General features: G+C 34.5%; 1 protein-coding gene across 3 annotated transcripts; it reads right to left on the bottom strand.

The window, feature by feature from the left end:
• Positions 1 to 5,429: 5,429 nt before the first annotated feature.
• OtopLb (Otopetrin-like b) lies at positions 5,430 to 12,630 on the bottom strand. 3 transcript variants are annotated; one of them, XM_064692562.1, is made up of 7 exons: positions 10,725 to 10,974; positions 8,428 to 8,889; positions 8,165 to 8,317; positions 7,884 to 8,101; positions 6,763 to 7,506; positions 6,529 to 6,586; positions 6,302 to 6,469 (listed from the first exon to the last, which is right to left on the bottom strand). In XM_064692562.1, the coding sequence occupies exons 1-7, from the start codon at positions 10,844 to 10,846 to the stop codon at positions 6,451 to 6,453; spliced, it is 1,776 nt and encodes a 591-aa protein (XP_064548632.1). In that variant the 5' UTR covers positions 10,847 to 10,974; the 3' UTR covers positions 6,302 to 6,450. The 3 variants fall into 3 exon arrangements, with proteins under 3 accessions (XP_064548629.1, XP_064548630.1, XP_064548632.1); XM_064692559.1 differs by having other exon boundaries at positions 5,430 to 6,469; positions 6,529 to 7,506; positions 10,725 to 10,973; XM_064692560.1 differs by lacking the exons at positions 8,428 to 8,889; positions 10,725 to 10,974 and adding an exon at positions 12,505 to 12,630 and having other exon boundaries at positions 5,440 to 6,469; positions 6,529 to 7,506.
• Between the last annotated feature and the right edge of the window lie 5,931 nt (positions 12,631 to 18,561).

The raw sequence follows: 18,561 nt of genomic DNA, 5'->3' as shown, positions 1-18,561 counted from the left end.
CGAGATGCTTCTTTGCTCTTTCAGACGGACAACTACTGCCATTATTAAAATGATTGATGTGACTGAGAGCGTAAAGCTTACGGTTTTGGAGTGTTCCATTGGAGTGGCTTCTGGTCGAGTAGCAAGGATCTGCTGCGAGATGCTTCTTTGCTCTTTCAGACGGACAACTACTGCCATTATTAAAATGATTGATGTGACTGAGAGCGTAAAGCTTACGGTTTTCATACTTGTGTTGCTGCTCCTAAGGGTTTTCAGTGCTTTTGTGATATTTATGTTGATCTCGTAAAACATTTGTAGTGATAAAACTTCGTTGACCTTTGGTTTTTCCGTTCTAAGTTGAAGTAGGGGCACAGGCCTTTTACGCGTCGCATTATTCTTCTAGGACATTGTGTCCCTGCTCGGGCGCCAATTAAACAATTGTAAATAGTAAAAAAAAAAAAACGCAACCGTTTATTTTGAGTGCTGCTTAAGATCTTATTTGACAATTATTGGATTTAATATTAATAGATCTGCTGCTGCTGGCGCCGTTGCCGCTTTGGTCGACTCCACCCAATTGGTTAGTGTCTGGTGTCCAGGTAAAATGGAGCTGTCCCACGCTGGCTCTCTGAAATGCTCTGAATTGGCACGTGTCGATTTTTGGTTATGTACCTTGACCGTGATCGTTGGGCTGGGTTAATGATTATGTAAAGGAATTCAGTTATATTTGTTACCCTGGCCTTTAGAATAATGAGGGTTTCTAACTTGATAACCTTGATTGTTTTTTGAGGGCGCGTAACGAACCATTTTGAGAGGTGTTTGCGTTATTTTGTCGACTTATGTCAATTTGCTTTTCATATTTCTGGCATATTTTTCAGCAAAAATATAGCGATTTTTATATATCGGACGCGGCTACTGCTGACAATCGCCAAGACGCGTATGTTTCTTGCTTGCGCTCGAGTTCTGCTAAGCACTTCATAGCATCTAGGGGTTCGTCGCATCTGATACCCTCTATAATTTGAGACTTTCGATAGACGCTAGTGCATTAGACACCGCAGCCTACTACTATCGCTCGTAATTGCTTTGCGGTTAAGTACGGCATTTTTTCTACTGATTTGTAAATAGCAAACAGAAATTGTTGGACAGAATCGTCGCAGTCGTACTCTTTGGACTCTCTGTGACCTTAAGAACTGTCTGACTAACGCTCATTCAGAATGTAACCGATACCACAAAATCAGTAATCTACTTGCGGCCTGTAATAGAAATATAACTTTTTGTATTTTTGACACTTTTTTGTTTAAAATTTTTAAGGCTCACAATTCCCTGGCCTGTTAAGCCCTTATTTAGCTTATTCTTTTCAACATCTTAACATAAATAAAGAAGTTAGTTGAACATCGCGCTTACCATATTTGTGTCTTTACTTTACTTGTTTTTTGTTGTTTAGCCCAGTTGTAAGATTTTTTTTTGGTTTGGGTTTTTTTTTTTGAACAGGTGCTCGCCAATTAATTATTCACTTCGCATTAGCGGATATATTATTAACTGTTGATCTGTGTTAGCGGATAGTTATAGATAAGACCGGTTGCGGAATGAGTCGTTTATTATAGCAGGAGGACGCGCTCTGGTGTATATCAAAATCGATACTAAAGAACAGGGTTGTGCCTAAGAAATGCAGACTCCTAGCTATTTTATGGTGTGTACTTAAATCGGACAATAGGGTCAACATCTAATAGTCGTCGCAATCAGGGGTACGATTCAGATATTCTATACGGTTTTTTCTATCATGCTCAAGAACTGGGAAAAGATTGCTTAAAAGCCTTACGAAGCTGCGCTGTTCCCACACCAACACCTTGCCATCCACTACAGGCGTATAAGTAGTTGGAATGGGAATTATCAGTGATTCGATACATTCTTCGTTGGTGGCGTAAGGGGTATTGGGCTTGGCATGGTTACTGGAGCGTGATTTAATACCCAGAATCACTGGGTCCGCGTGTCTTTGGCATCCGCCTCACGCCGAGCTTGTAAGTTGTTAACTTTATATATATACTTTTTGTGGTTGGAATTGCTTTTATATGCCTGTTAGATAGATTTTGACAACTGCATGCAGGGTATAGAAAGGAGGCACAGTAAATAGTTCACACTACTAGCTCACCTGTATTTACGAGTGTGACCAACTTAAGTGTGGTAACCTTGATTCTTTTATCTTGACATCAGTTAACTTAAATTTTGGTTCGTGTTTTTTAAATAAACAATTTAAGTAGCTATTTATTGATCTATTCTTTTTTGATTATTTTAAAATCAAAATTTGTCGCACATAGACAAACTATTATTCTGTCTTATATTTTACTCATAGGTATATATGTATATCAGAAAGTATTTCCTTGTACTAGTGGCATTAGGTTTTTCCCAAATTGAATAAAGGTGCAATATTTTTTTTTTCAGTTTTTGTAGTAAAATATAACTGGGTCACATATTAATATATTGATTTAAACGTTACGCAAGGTGAAATTTACCTTAAATAAGTATAACAACATTTTGATGTGTAAAAATCAAGACAAGTTGTATTTTAACTCTATATTGCTGTGGTAATTAGAGCGTCCGTGTTTTCAATTTAAATATATCATTTAAGTCATTAAGTTTGCAAATGGTCGCTGTAGAATCTCTTGCTATTGAATTTAGTTTTCTTTCTTAGGGTTTATTTAATCTTAAGAACTCCTGACATCCAGTTTTACTGGATTTCATATTAGGGGATCGTTGTGCTTTAAAAATTATTAACAAATTAAAGATTGAGTACATATAATTTTCATGCTTAATATTTCTTGTATTTCTTACATATAATTTTTTGAAAACCTTGTGTAAGTCATATTGCAATCTTTTCAGTAAGTGACCGGCATGGTTATGGGATGTACACAAGAAAAAAATTACTTTCTATAGTTTTGCCCAATCCTTTCGTATTTGAGTTGCCATGTGTATCAATATCCAACAAAAAACAATGCTACTTAAATATGAATAGGAAAAAAGAATATTGCAAAATAATAAACATACATATAAAACAAAATTTGACCTTATATAAAATACTGTGATACTAAATTTTACTAGTACTTCCAGCATAGCTGCATTTTATCCATTCTAAAATATTATAAGTTAAAAGTTACAAAAAAAAAGGAACATTGTAGAACGTTTAACAATAAACCAAATTATACAAAGTTTACCAATATTGGTTTAACTAGTTTTTAAATTAAGATTTTGCCATACCTATATATCGAGAAAACTAAGGCAATACTAGACATTACTAACATTTTCAAAATTTGTGAGCGAAATCTTAAGAGAGAACAAAATATATGTATGTATATTATATGAATATCCAATACAGTTCATAGGAAAGCAACTCGGTTGGATTGAATTTACACTTTGCTTTATTAAGTGCTGGAATGAAGTATAATACTAAAAATATAATATGGGTGTAAGAGCCTATAATTTTTTTTAGCATAAAAAATACTATATTATGTGCACAACCAGACTTACTACTACTAATACTAATTTTAAATGAATTGTGAAATGAAAGTTTAAAATGTTGGTATAATTTACTTCATTTTTTGTCTGTATATGCATATGTACGTATCACTTTTTTAATATGTATGAACATATATAATATTTCTATTAACCCATAACACATTTTGGGTTCCATATAATATACTACGCCGTATTAAAAGCCCTTAATTATTTTACAATTTTTAAAGAAACGAGAATTAATATAGTGAAAAAACAGAAATAGCATGCTTGACCCCACAAAAAGTAAGTATATATTAGATAGGTTTTGGCAACCAAGTTTATCTTCTCCTGTCCGTCTACATTTCTGTCAATTTGTATTTGTTACTGTACTTTCTGTTTGTTTAGGGATCGTCAAGATTGTATAAAATAAAAAAAAAACTTTTTTTATTTTTTTTTTTTTATTAAGTATATATTTATATATATATGAATTTTCATAGACATGTGTAAGTGCTTAATAGTTTGGGTACTTTATAATTTTTAATGCAGGGATTACAATGAGAAGCTATCTATTTACGAACGGTCAATTTCTTAAAAAAAAATTTGGCCAGTTGAGTTTTTGTTTTTGTTCTAATGTATTTCACATGCATGCAGGTAATAAATATTTTAAAACCAGCTAATTTGAACTCAATTTTATATGACAGAGGTGTAGAACGCAGCTCACATGAAAAATATGAGCAGAGTATACATACAAAATATGTATGCAATAAAAAAAATTTATTTTTAAGCTATATTAAATAAAATAACAATTATAAAACACTATATATAAAAAAATAAATATATATACATATATATATATAAATATATATATATAATAAACGCAATATAAAATTAATAGTTGCATGTACAATTATATTTTAATCTATTAAAAATTTCAAAAGTTTTACTCGGTATTTTATTTACATAAACTCATAAAATATAAAATATATATTTGTAGGCAAATATCTGCACAGTTTGTTGCACGTTGTTATTAAAGTTTGGCTTATGCCAATTAACATATGTATAACTGAAATGCATTATATACCTATTATATAGGTGCTTTTTTGTAACGATTATGTAGAGGATAAATGAAGAAAGTAACAATTTTAAAGGGCATCTAATACCAAGTTTTGTGCTACATATATTCTTCTCCAAATATGCTAATATTATACATTTCCGTATTTATAAGTAATAATTATTTCTTACTTTTTAAAGTAAGTGTAGGCATATAGCTTGTCGAATTTTAAATTGCCAGCCAACCAAATCTCAGCCTAAATTTAGATAATGTTATCTATCAAGAGCGTTCATATTGATTCGACTAAATCTCCCTAGTTCTTAAATTAAAATAACAGATTGTTAACCAAATGTAACAACAATAATTAACTTACAATATAGTTTCTTCTGACAGACAATTTTTTTGACATTGGGAATAAAACACACTTACTATATTTATTTATATTTTTTAATATAAAAACATTCCTACATATTTATATATTAATAATTCAGTTAGTTTAATACCATAAATACTCGTTAGACTCCTGGAACTCATGGCTTGAATCGACATCATTAATTTTATTTATTTATTTATTTGAATTTTTTCCTTTTTGTCTTAACGGGTGTTGTGCCAAAAAAGTTGCTTTAAAATATAATAATTTACATTTGATTTCATAAATGTACCCTTTAATTATAGAATTTTGCGTCATTTTCGCAATGAATGTGGAATCTTAATTGCGAAATAACCTTATAATGGCAAAAACGATTCTGTTTTAACAGTGGCAATCCATGACATAGAGAAAATTACATTTAAACCAAATAATAATGTTATTTAACAATGTAAATTAATTTGGCACTTACAGTATGGAAACAAAATTCCAAGTCTAGTAATATTATTGTAACCCTACAAAAATGTACACAGTATACAATTAAATGCTTTATTTATTATAGAGCTTAACAAAATGGTTTTGTTAAAGGTCTCTGGATAACTTTATGGTTTTATATAAAAATGGGCAAACAAGTATATAAAAATCTGCGTTTGGAATATAATTTCTTGTATACAACATGCATAACACGTTTAGTTCGTTTAATCAAAACTTCCTCGCATTTTCTCAAAGTGGATATATATCGATGTGCAACCGCCACCACCGTTCTTTGGTATATGTACATATATAGACGATTATAATACAGGGATTCCAAATGTGTCATGTAAGTTTTTGTGGAGTGGACGGAAGGGGTGCGGCTGCTGTATAATATTGGCTTGCGGGGTGCCTTTTTTGTCTCTCAGGGACAATAAGAATTGTAAACCTCAAATAATGATTATTAGAATACTTCGATCTTATATTTGTTTAACTTTAAAATACTTACTTAATAATACTCAATTACAGAGGGCTAGAAAAAATTATTAACAAAAAAAAAAAAAAGGATATACATTTTTAAATATTCATCTTATATAATTAGTGTGCCTTGGCCTTGTATGTAATTTTCCAAACTTCGAACAGACAAATCGTAGAATGAAAGCGATAGAAAATCGCCAGTGGCATAGAAATATGTGTTATAATTGTCCAGCCCCAAACGCCAAAAAACTCAAGGTGCGACTCACGAAACACAGCGCGTCCTTTAATAAGAGTGTTGACAAACCATATGGCAATGTTTGCAACTAACAAAAAGGTAATAATCTCGCGGCCGGGCTTACGACGCACCTGCTTAGATCCCTTGCAGCGGCGATGGCTAGCGTGTAATATAAACATCGTCTGCAATGATGTTTGTACGACACCAAAAACCTCGGCAATAATGCCTTCAACTCGGTCTGGTACCGTGTCCCATTTCGCAAAATAGCTGCCAAAAATACTGAACATTCCATACAAGTAGACGCCTGTCTGGGCCACTACAAGTAAGAGATTATCCAAATCCATTGAATGGTGTTCGTCGCTCGTGTCCTTGATGTACCTGAGATCACGCATTAAGATCATGCCTGCCAAAAAAGAAATATTAGAAAAGAAATTCGTTGTTTTAATCTACATATGTATGTACCTGTTATTACTGCGGAGGCGCACATGAAGTACATAAAAGTCTCCCAAAGTGTGACTTCCTGGGTTGCGATGAGTTCGTAGCCGGGTTGTGTATACAGCACAAAGTACATAATCATTGAGATAATAGTCATAACAATAATTAGTATGCCGAAAAAGAGACCTTTGTGAGACTGGGAGCAATCGACAGAGAAGTGGTGGGCCGGCTTCTGTGCAATTGGCTTTACTGAGTTCTTACGTGTCTTGTCGATGTCCGGTATGGATTTAACGGTCTTCCACATTTCAAATAAAATAACTGCGCAAATCAATGAGTATTCGATCGTACACGGAAAAAGAAATGGTGACAGCTGTTGGACTAATGCACCCATGATTGTTGTACGAGAGCATCTTGTAAAAGAGGCATGTGTTGGCGCTGCTATTATTGTGATATTACTAACCGAGGTCGACATATTCGCTAATATATTGTGGAACATGCTTTCTACGGAGCGGTTTTGCATTTTTAATCCTGTGTAATGTGGTCCGTGTAGTTGTAACGATTCATTTACGGCTGACCAGTCAGGACCGCCATGTGCTCCGCTGTGTAATACGGGATCTTGGCCCGGATCAATGTCATGGTGGCTTATATGAAATATTTCGTGTTTTGTCTCCTCCACCAATACGTATAACCATTCACACAAATTTGTGGCCACCATATGCATGAGCCCAAATCGCGAGGTCACCTTGTGCCGCGCCATGTCCATATACGTGGTGTTAAGGAAGATAAACTGTACTTGGGCAATGCATAGGACCATGCGGCAGATGGGAGTGATGGCTACAAAGACATCGTGGCATCCAGCATGACCATTTAGTTCAAAGAATTGACCAAACTCCAATCCAGAATATACCATTGTACCGATAGCGAAGGCAATGGCGCCTACGCGTAGATAGAAGCTTCCGAAATGAGTCACTTTGTGCTTCAGGTGTATATTGCTATTTTTTTCGTCTAAAAGAATCGGGTCACAATATCAAGTGTTTTTCTTTTATTGTATGTAGATTTTTAGCAAATGATTTTTTCTCCGGGTTCACTTTTCTTATTCTGTGTCAAACTGTATTTTAATATTGAACAAGTTGTTTAATTCAATTAAAACCTATGGTTATATTTATTGAAATACGCATCTTTTAAGATATTTGCTTCATAACCAAATTTGTTAGAAATTTTTTTTAAAAAAATTTGTCTTTTTTGATGCAAATGTATATAGTTTTAGCGTTTATACCTTTGTATGTCGCAGTAAGACTTAAAAGTAAAGTGAAACGGAAAATAACAAATCAGTAAATCATTGCATAATCATTTACGATAATCATTGTATGTATTAGACTTACGAAAGTCCTTGAGTGCATTGAAGAGCGACCGATTACGGAATGCACTTATGTACAAAAATATGACAAAAAATATGCTGCCAGCATATAAATAAACATAAAAACCCTGGTACACATAGGTTGGTATTTGATCTGATATGACTTCCGTAATAGGAAGGCATACACCTAACAGCACTAGCAACTTGCAATAAGTGGCAGACAATGCCGAGCTGATGGCATCGCTATAAAAAAAGAAAATAGTAAATAGTTTATTGCATTTTATGCCACGATAATTAAGTTCTTACTTGCCCGTTCTTCGGTTCTTTTCTTTTTGCTGTTTGGCTTGAAAGCTTTTTGCACCACTGTCGTAGTTGGAACTGGAACCGTTGCGAGCACTTCCGGAGCCACTTTGAAAGTTGATGGTCGCCGTACTGCCGTTAACAGTTCCATGGGGATTTCTTAGGTGGAACAAAATAAAGAAACAAAAAAGAGGTCATTTTATTAACAGTTAATGATAACAGATTTTTTAAGGCATATGAAATTTTGGTAATATGTAGGCCAGCTGTACCCTGCATTTCTGTAGTTGCGTGGATGTAGAAAATTACTGGGATCTTTCCGTCCAGGTCCAGAAGGTCGCTGGGTCAAGATCTCCTGCAGCAGTATAGAAGGACGGCGGGACACCTGGAGTGTGCAAGCTGAGTCGTCACGGTGTATACCGATAGCTGGGAGTGGTAAAAGAGCCTGACGCTGGCTACCGTGTTCCACCAGTTCCAATGTAGTCTGCGATTTCGCTAGCGGCGAAATGGGGTGTGACATAATTGGTATATTATGGTGACCGCAATGATCACATGCGGTACGAGCGTACCGTTTTACGGAGTTAGAAGTAGCAGCAATGGATGTGTTAACGTTTCCGGAGATTGCTGGTGTTCCCGGCGGTGGCGTCGTTGCGGGCGATAGACGAGAGAAGGATATCGATTTTTTCGGTTGCCTTATTGTAATATATTCGCAGCTGTCGGTAAGTGCTTGATTCCTGATATAATGTTGGGATTTAAACAGTTAAACAGAGTCGGTGGACGCCTGCTATTTAATACACTTTTTTCTGCATACATGCATACACATTTTCATGCACAATGGGACTTAAAATATTCACAAGCACGGTAACCAATCGCACTGGTCAGCTTTAAGTTCGCAAATCAACTGACAACAACATGACCACAGAAGATTTGCTGGTAATGGACAAGAATCGGTGCGACTTCTTGTTGACGATATAAAAATATGGATATCGCAGTGCTGGTCAGTCGGGCATCAATTTTCTAATGGGTTTTTGATTGATTTTGTGGCAATATATACTTGATGTAATTAGCCAATATAAGACCAGCACACGGGCGGTAAACTCTCAAGAGTTATCACTGACTGATAACACACAAAATGAGTATGTTTGTATCAATCAAAGGCAGCTTGGACATATGCAATTGTTGTTCTTCAAACGAACAATTTTTTTACATAATTCGTTCCAATATATAATTAGTAATTTGCTATTTACCCAAGTTTTTTTTTATCGTAACATATACATATACTTATACATATGAGGTTTAGAAGTATATAAGTACTTTATAAAATATACATATACACTATAAATTTGACAACATTATCTGCTAAAACATCTAAAGGCTCTAGTCAAATGTGATTGAATAGAGTCTGAAGTTCTTTAATATACGTATATGGTATATGTGCGTATTAGTATAGCGGAGTTAGCAATATTGTGGTCCCACCTTAAATTTATAAGATAATAGGAATCTGAATGAATTATTAAAAGCCATGATATTTTGTGTATGTGTTTAATCATTCTTATAAATTATAAATAATATTACACCACTATGTCATGGTAACTGTTGGGTGGTTTTTAACAAAGTATATATGACATCACGTAACCGAATTGATTACTAAATTTCTATCTGTTAGGATATACATACTACTTACGTTAAACCTTTGACGGTGAATCGTGCTGTGCTAATTTTATACTAACCAGCTTTGTATGTTATTAACAAAGATCAGCTAAATGAAAAATCAAATAGAATCTTCTGCTTAAATAAAAATATGATCAATATAAAAATAGTTCAAGTTGACGAAAAGAGAGTTTCACTATGTGAAAATAAATCACTGGCATGAAATAATGTGAAATATTTTGTTCGTACGGCCTGTAAATTGTGTAGATAAGGCCGTGTAGAAGTAATTATAATTAATTATGCATACATTTTTGTTGGATGTACGCTAGAAGTAGGTTAAAGTAAAAGACTTGAAAACGAAAGATATCCCTAACTAAAGTGAATGTCGTACATCTCCACCATCATTGCTTTTCGTAGTATCTGGATTCTGGCCTGAAGACCGTTGCATAAAATCATTGCGATCAATATGCATTTTTATACCTTCACATATATACTCTGTAAGCTCTGCTCTGCACATCGTCTGTTCGCACTAAGCTAAATATTTTACAAAGCTACTTGCAACTATACAATACACAAGTTAAAGAGACGCTAAGCTGTGTTGTTAGTGTTATTTGCGTATTTGAAATTGACTACTTAATTTTATAAGTACATTCATATTATCATCATTATTATTATTATTAAAAAATAGTTGCAAGATATCAATCTAACGTTTAAATATTATTGTTTGCTATGGTCTTGAGATAAGACTTCACTTTATTCTGGGTCACTTATAAAACTTATCTACTGAATTCATATACACATTCACACGCACATGCAAAGCGATCTCATCGTTGATTTGTCTATCAAAAAATATTTACAAATGTACAACGTTAAAATTATTATTTAATGGTTAGAAGTCATTTTAAATGAAAACACACACTTTTTGGCTCGCGCCACAACATCATCTTGGTAATGAACGCGTTGCTTTGTTTTCCACAATAAAATCGGTTCATCGTAAAAACCGCTTGTATTTATATTATTCAGCGACATATTTAAATTCATTTGGGCGAGGCTTAGAACGCAGTTTCAATATTAACCATTCGTAAGAAATGGCTGTCAACGAGCTTGAGTTCAAATAATTTGCCGGACACCGCGATTTTGTAAAAGAGCATATGCTCTTTACAACTATTCAGCAGTATGTCGCCTGAGTTACTAATAGCATTTAATATATTTGACAGCTACTGCAGCCGCCGACGGTGCTGTCTGTGAGTCTACGTTTGAGTAGTTGATTAGCGATTTTATTGGCTTTCTCTTTTTGCCGTCGTACACAGGCTAACACAATTTTAAATATGTGAGAGCTTAAATTGAGCGACTTTGCCTAAGCACTTTAAAGATAAGCAAGAATCGGTTTATAGTACTATAGGAATTAGCTAATTTTGGCTGGCTACAAAAATAGCATAGAAGATATACACTTTTGTCTGTAAATTAGATGTCAAGAGATTTGCTCTTACAATGAATCACAAAACAAGTAAGAGTGCCTATTCGGTTGTGGCCGACCGGGAAATACCCGCTATTTATGAACCTTTCAGTGCATAAATTTATGTAAATATATATATGTACATAAATGCAGTTGAATGTGCATGTATACCAAAGGACAACATTATCCTTGGTCAAAATTCTTGTAAAAAAGATACCCTCAATGATCCTATATAGACATAGGTGGAAATTTCCCACCCCATAACTCTGTCAAAACTCAAGCGATTTTCATAAGTTTGGCTCCTTATTTAGGGTTTAGCCTCTAGATCAATATCCATTTAAGTCTGGCAACATTATTCTTGGTCAAAATTCATGTACAAATGGTACCCTCAAAACTCCCATTACTCGGTCAAATCTTATCATATTTGCACGAGGTTTGGGTCTTTGTTCATGGTTTGGCATCTAGATCTGGCAACATTCTTCGTGTTACTAGGTTTTGTCCGATCTGCTTCAATTTTATTTCTTAGCTCTTGTTCTTATTTCCAAAGCTCTATATAAGAACTTAATGAATACGTGTTTCAGCGATTTGGAAAATTTCACCCGCAACAGTGTGAATAGAATGATTCTTTTTTGTTTACCGTCCGATCGGTTTCAATCTAATTTTCAATGATTTTTGAAAGACTTACGAAATTTGCTTAAAAAACAGTTTTTTTGTACTTTATGGGGTCGAAGATGCTTCCTTCTGCGTGTTATATACATTTGCACAAATACATTATACCCTTTTTACCTATTTTAAATGGGTTCGGGAATTAAAAAAAACATTAACACCCATATTAGTGCCGCCTCGTCCCGTCAGTCAGTCGGGACAAAAATTTGTATATATATAGAGATGAACTCTTGTAGCATGGGGCTAGATCGCCTCGGTTCATTGTTCTGAAGAAGTATATTTACCATGTGAGGTAAATATGCTTTGTTTTCCTGTTACATACACAGAAAGGTGGACGTAATGTTAAATGTTTTTTATCATGACGCTTTCAACACCTTTCACTCGCCGTTTTAATTGCACAGCGTTTGTTTTAATAAAATAACTTTAATTCTTTTGATTATAAAACAGCATGTTTATTATGTAGTATTTAACACTATTTTGTTCGTATTCGATTTCATTGGAACATATTAAGTATTACATTAGAGGTGTATACAAATTGTTTCATATAGATTAATAAAAGCGACATATTCAGTCTCACCTAAATGTAACCGATGGCATTCGTACGTATTTTATTTCGCTGTTAGGATCCAGCATTAAAGCAATCCACAAATTGTCTTAAAAATTATTTTGAATCAAGGTAATAAAAGAACGAACTATTATAAATGAGAAATAAAAGTGTAGGCGCCACTGCTGATGTAAGAAAACTAAAATACGAATGCCTTTTGATATTTGTTCTTATCGTTTCGGTTTGATAGTGTTAGGAATTATGCGTGACTCGACATTGAATGTGCTTTATAGGCAGCGCGTTTATACAAGTATGTGTAACTTCTTTATAGTTAAAGCTTGGGTATTAAATTGTGTTACCGATGCGCACGAGTTTTGTCAGTGACAAATGACTGTATGTACATACATATATGTATATGTTTTTGGGTTTCAAAAATTAATAATTACTGTCAGTAAGCAAGTAACGCAGCTACTTGTTGTTCCAATAATATGTATATAAAGAAATATAAAGGCATAATCATTAATAAATAAGAAGGAGGAACAATTGTCTTCGGGTTGTCGAAGACACCATAACCTTCCAGACATATGCATATTCGACTTGCAATATATATCCATAAATAGCTATGCAAGGGTGTTTTTACCCAAAAGGGCAATTACCAGAATATATTTCCCGTAGGAGTTTTTAATGAAGTGGCGTGATGTCAATAAGATTATATTACGTTGGAATTGATTTTTATTTTTTAATTATGTGTATTGGCTAAAATATGTTACGAACATTTGCCTATGATTTGAGTTTGTGCTTTAATATTAAATCATTTAGATTTTCAAATTGTGCTGCATTAACATATTATTTTAATCAACATTTTCATAGTTATCTATCTGATTGGTAAAAATGTATGCTTGTATGAATATTTGTACTTAACTAAAACATCGAGCTACAACATATTACATTTATATTCATGGTTATTTACTTATCTCGTCTTTTAAATTAAAAAAAATCGGAGATGTCTCCTCTAATTCAAAGCGTTGCGTGACAAAATTATCGTGTGTATGAAAGCATAAGAAAGCGAAATCAAGTTTCATAACTTGTAAATGTTTCTTCGCAATGGCCGTTCATGCAAATTCAATTTGCACATGCCTAGGTGAAGTGCGATTATTCTAAATTTCAGCAATTTTTAATTTTAAAAACACTTAACGGAACAGCTTCGCGGTTGCTTTTGCAAAGGGAATTAAACACAGATTAATTTCTCTCTTTGCTAATTTCTTGCAATCAACTTGCTCATCTGCCTCGCCTAATAATAACTCTTACCCTAAGTTCTATATTTGCTCTCATTATTTCCCAATCCCGTCTGCTTTCAGCAAGATATTCTTCAAAATCGCACGCTCCTGGGCCTGAGAACATTCCTAGTTGTCTACTTATCTTCGCCGATTTCTAAAACTTTTTAATCAGTCCCTCTTATATGATTTCCAAAAAAAAAAGGTGGGATGTCTGACCAAACTTATAACACGGGTATTGCAAAACTGTCCGCTATTCATAATATATTTGAATAATTACTTAAACTTTGCAGCATTTCTGCAAATCAGCTGTTTCCCCTGCTCCACATTGATTCGTAAAGTTGTTTGATGTTACTTCTCTGGTAAATTATGCTTTCCTTTCGAAAATGCAAATTGTACTTTACACCGGCTTCGGCTAGGTATTTGACTGTGTGCACATAAATTTGAACTTCTTAAACTTGTCCATTTAGGGTTCCCTCTCTTTTGCTTTTGACTCACTCTTATTTAAAGGGTTGGATCCAATAAGCCTTCCTAAGGTTGACTACCTCGAATCAGGTTTACATGTAGATTCTAGAATAGTTTATAAAGATCAAGTATCTTTCATTTTATAGCTATCACCACCACGCGCCTCCAGCCAATAGCAATAAATAAACTAAATGATACATTTTTTCAATATACCCACCAATTTAAGCCATCATGTATTGCAATTATCTTTCTGAGAATATACAAATATTCTATGGCACAATCATTTTCACTGCCACAAATGGCCGTATCCACCATTTAACGAAAATATTGCTTTAAGGGCATCAGCTGGGGAAAATACTTTAATTTAAGAAAGAATATGTTTAATATTTTATGATAGAGTATATAGAATTTTGAGTGTACGCTACGACGGGCATATTAGAATTTTCTTGAACTCTGTTGAATTTGTAGATTGTGTATATATAGTATATATGTATGTATTCAGTTCTTAATTATCTAAAATGGTACTTGTTGCCACTCCACACAGTATGCAGGTTTCGTCGACAACGAACTTGTTAAAAATCATCACAGCCCGCTGCTGACGAAATCTGAGTTCAATGTAGATTGTTATACAAAGCTTGTCCGTTTTTCTTTACACTTCTTTAAAATCCATTCCACTTTTTACCTTTTTATTTTCATAGATGTATATAAAGCAAATAAGAATGCTCAGGTCGGGAGTGCCCTGAAACTTATACCAACACCAAATGTATCTCGCGATACGCGCATTATTAAAGAAACAAGTAAGAGTGCTCTAATCGGGTGTGCCCAACTAAACCTTCTTCTACCAACACTAAATGCAGCCGCAATACGCGCTCGTTTGTATTGGCGTTAAAAATAAAGAGTATCTAGTCGGGAGTTGCCGACAAGGGGATACCCTGAATTCTCTTCTACCAACACCGAATAGAGCTTACCGGTACGAGCTCATTTGCTTTGAAAGTAATAAAACTAATTTAAAAGAAAAAATATCCCTCATGTGGACTCGAACCCATAACCATACCAACAATTTTTTTTCAAAGAACAAAAAAAAACGATTTGATAACAGCACATACACCCAGCATATAATACAATACAATCGCAATTGCAATGCTGTTAATACAATTCTATAAAGACGCGCATGAATGTATGTTTGTCATGTCATGTATACATAAATTCTTGCAATTTGCGCTAGCAGCCCCAAAAATGTGACTTGTCAATATAAGCATTATTGTGCGATAGAATATTCGTATATTCTCAAAAAGACAACAGCATTAAAATTCTGGCTTAAATTGGTGAGAAGTTCCAAATGATTTATTTATTTGTAGCTATTGGCGAAGTGGTGGTGATAACTATAAAATGAAAGATATTTGATTTTATATACCATTCAAGAAGCTACATGCCAAATTTGGTTTCTAGCTATTAAAACCTAAGAGTTTTTGCTCAGAAAACAGTATTCCAATATTGATTTTTTTTTACTGTCTGGAAACGTGTAAAGTTATCGATTATCAAAAAATCTCGTACTGCGCGGGCACTGGGAGCATATATGTACGTTCGAAATTTCATGTCTCTAACTCTTATAGGTTCTGAGATGGACACGTACAAAAATACGGAGAGATCGACGCTCATCGCTAGATCGACTTGACCATTTCCCTAAACCGTAAGAGCTAGGAAGTTGGATATTTGCACGGTAGTTACCTTATGTGATGGAGGTGCACGCCAAGCCCGGTTTTTGGGAAATTCCTTTCGGATTCAAAGTCATTTTCAAAGGTATTTGTGAAAATTTGTTTGTTTTTTGGATGATAAGGTGTCCCATCGGTCTCAAACTTTTTTTCAAAATTCTAAATAAAAACTAGCTGAATACGTGAATTAGCTATTTTGGAAATTCCACCCGCATTTGTGGAATTGCGGATTGGCTCCACACTCATTTTCACTGCGTGCAAAAGATACACCTAAAATATTAAGCACACAACTTGACACTGGCAGGGCCAGGGAATACCCGCTAGTATATACATATATTGAAAATGTCATAGTCTTACTTCGATATTAAAAATATGCCTGTGTTTGAACCCTGATTTGCACCCAACGGAGTGGATTTCCGCAATCGCAATCGCGTTTCAAATAATATTTAACATAAATAAAATTAAACAAGTAAGAGGTTCTAGTCGGGAGCTCCCGGCTAGGGGATACCCTGTACCCTCTTCTTCCAACACCAAATGCAGCTCGCGCTACGCGTTCAAAAAAGTTTCCTTGGCTTTCCTCGTAACTGACCGCACCACTTACCGCTGCCTCTACTCAAGGGCCACTCCAATAATTGAGCTTTAATAAGAAAAGAACCAATTAAAATAGCAGCACAGAAAACAATACAATCATAATTGCAATTCTGTTGATAGAATTCAAAGGAAACACGCATGAATGTGTGTGTGTGTACATGTATACAGAAATTCTTGGAATTTGCGCAGCAGCTATGCTGCTAATACGTGCGCACATAACTTTTGTTATCTTATTATCTTATTATAGAGTGGAATATAGAATACTTGTGTATTCTCAAAAAATCAATTGCATATAAATTGTGGCTTAAATTGATGGGCAATACAAGTTGGATAATTAACTTGATTTATAGCTTTGAGGTGGTAGCGGGGAGGTGGCAATAGGTATAAAATTTAAGATACTTGATATATGTATATATTTTTCTAGAAGCTACATGTCAAGTTTGGTGACCCTAGGTCATATTGCTCAAAAAGGCCGAAATTGCTCAAAAAACAGGATTTTAATATCGATTTTTATTGATTACTTGGAAACGGGACAAGTTATCGAATATCGGAAACAAACTCTATCTGCGCGGGCATTAGGAGGACCTACAGCTAAAATTTCTCTAGCTTTTATAGGTTCTGATATCCTTGCGTTAATACATACGGACGGACGGAGAGACGGACAGGCGGACAGACAGACAGACGGACAGACAGACAGACAGACAGACGGACATGGCTAGATCGACTCGGCTATTGATGCTGATCAAGAATATATATACTTTATGGGATCGGAGATGCTTTCTTCTGCCTGTTACATACATTTGCACAGATACAATATACCCTGTTTATCCATTTTTAATGGGTTCAGGGTATAATAATGAGAGTGAAACCGATCGGACGAAAAATAATCCGTAAAATAAAAATAATCGCTGGGGCGGCCTTTTAACATATTTAAGTGAAAATCTGCTTAAACAAGATTGGTCTACTCGGGAGTCTCCGTTCGTTGCCTGCCTTGGAAGCGAACACGCAATTTCGCTGAACCTTGCTACCGCCTTAGTTTTTTTTTTCGCAGAAACTCAGATCTTGGTATAGCTGTGGAGTATGAGGCGGGGAGTATGTGAAGCAGTTCGGTCGGTTTAATATATATTTGCGAGTTCGACTCCGGTAGAGGGAACTGACTTTTTTTTTAAAATTATTTTTATATATTCTAAAGCAAACAAGCGAGTAGCTCGATCTGCTGCACCTAGTCGGGTACTACCGACTAGAGTACTCTTATTTGTTTTATTACTACATGACTAAGAATTGGTATGGAAACACGTATATAAGACAATTTAAACGGGTGAGGAAATATGGTCGCAGAGTAAATCAAGGCTCCACATTTGTTTTTCCATATATTGATATTGTGGGCTTAACTTTCTTTTGCCTGTGAGTTCTCGTAAATTTTTTTGATTAATTTGGAATATGTCGTACGGTATATACTAGGACGACAAGATGTAAGGTAAGTGAAAAACCACGCAAACACTGTTGAAACAACTAAGCTGATGACGGTCTTCGAAGTCGTAGAATAAATTTCAAGTTGTCTGTCAACTTACGCTCAATTTCGTTGGCCAAGACCGTGGCAGCTAAGTTGAAGCAGTAAATTGCTACTGAAAAAGTTGTAAACTTCAAACTCAAGATGATTGTACATTTAAAGAGGGCAGACAATCTCGTAGACAAAGTGTTCTGCTACATTTTTTTTACATTTTTTAAAATTTAGTTACATCCCTGTAACAGTCGGGAATGTCAGTATATTTGCCTCCATTAGTAAACGCGATTTTACTGTTTTGTTTTTTATTTTGGTAAAATAATTAGTCTTTGTGTACATTGAAAAGAAGTTAATTTTAATCAAATGAGACTATGAATAAGTATATGTGCATGTCAAATATAAGCACAACATATTTTGAAATAAACAAGTGTATCCCCATACCGGATCATTACAAAAAAAACAATCTTTTGTTGAAATGAAATAGTCACAAGTCTTCAATTTATGTGACAAAAAATATTGATGGTTATCGTAGCTATCTATAAAA

Source organism: Drosophila montana, unplaced genomic scaffold (genome assembly GCF_035044405.1).
Source record: "Drosophila montana isolate Dmon_TW-CO22-7 unplaced genomic scaffold, ASM3504440v1 contig_3624_1, whole genome shotgun sequence".
Taxonomy (NCBI): domain Eukaryota; kingdom Metazoa; phylum Arthropoda; class Insecta; order Diptera; family Drosophilidae; genus Drosophila; species Drosophila montana.
Note: the sequence above shows the minus strand (reverse complement) of the source record. Positions and strands in the feature narration are given on the sequence as shown.

Bases quoted from the DNA above. Each gene is read 5' to 3' on its own strand.
- OtopLb (XM_064692559.1), bottom strand. From the start codon at position 10,846: ATGAATTTAAATATGTCGCTGAATAATATAAATACAAGCGGTTTTTAC. The intron at 8,890-10,724 runs GTGTGTGTTTTC...ACATTATATCAG, and splicing joins GTTGTGGCGCGAGCCAAAAA to GAATCAAGCACTTACCGACA. The intron at 8,318-8,427 runs GTACAGCTGGCC...GTTCCACCTAAG, and splicing joins CGCAACTACAGAAATGCAGG to AAATCCCCATGGAACTGTTA.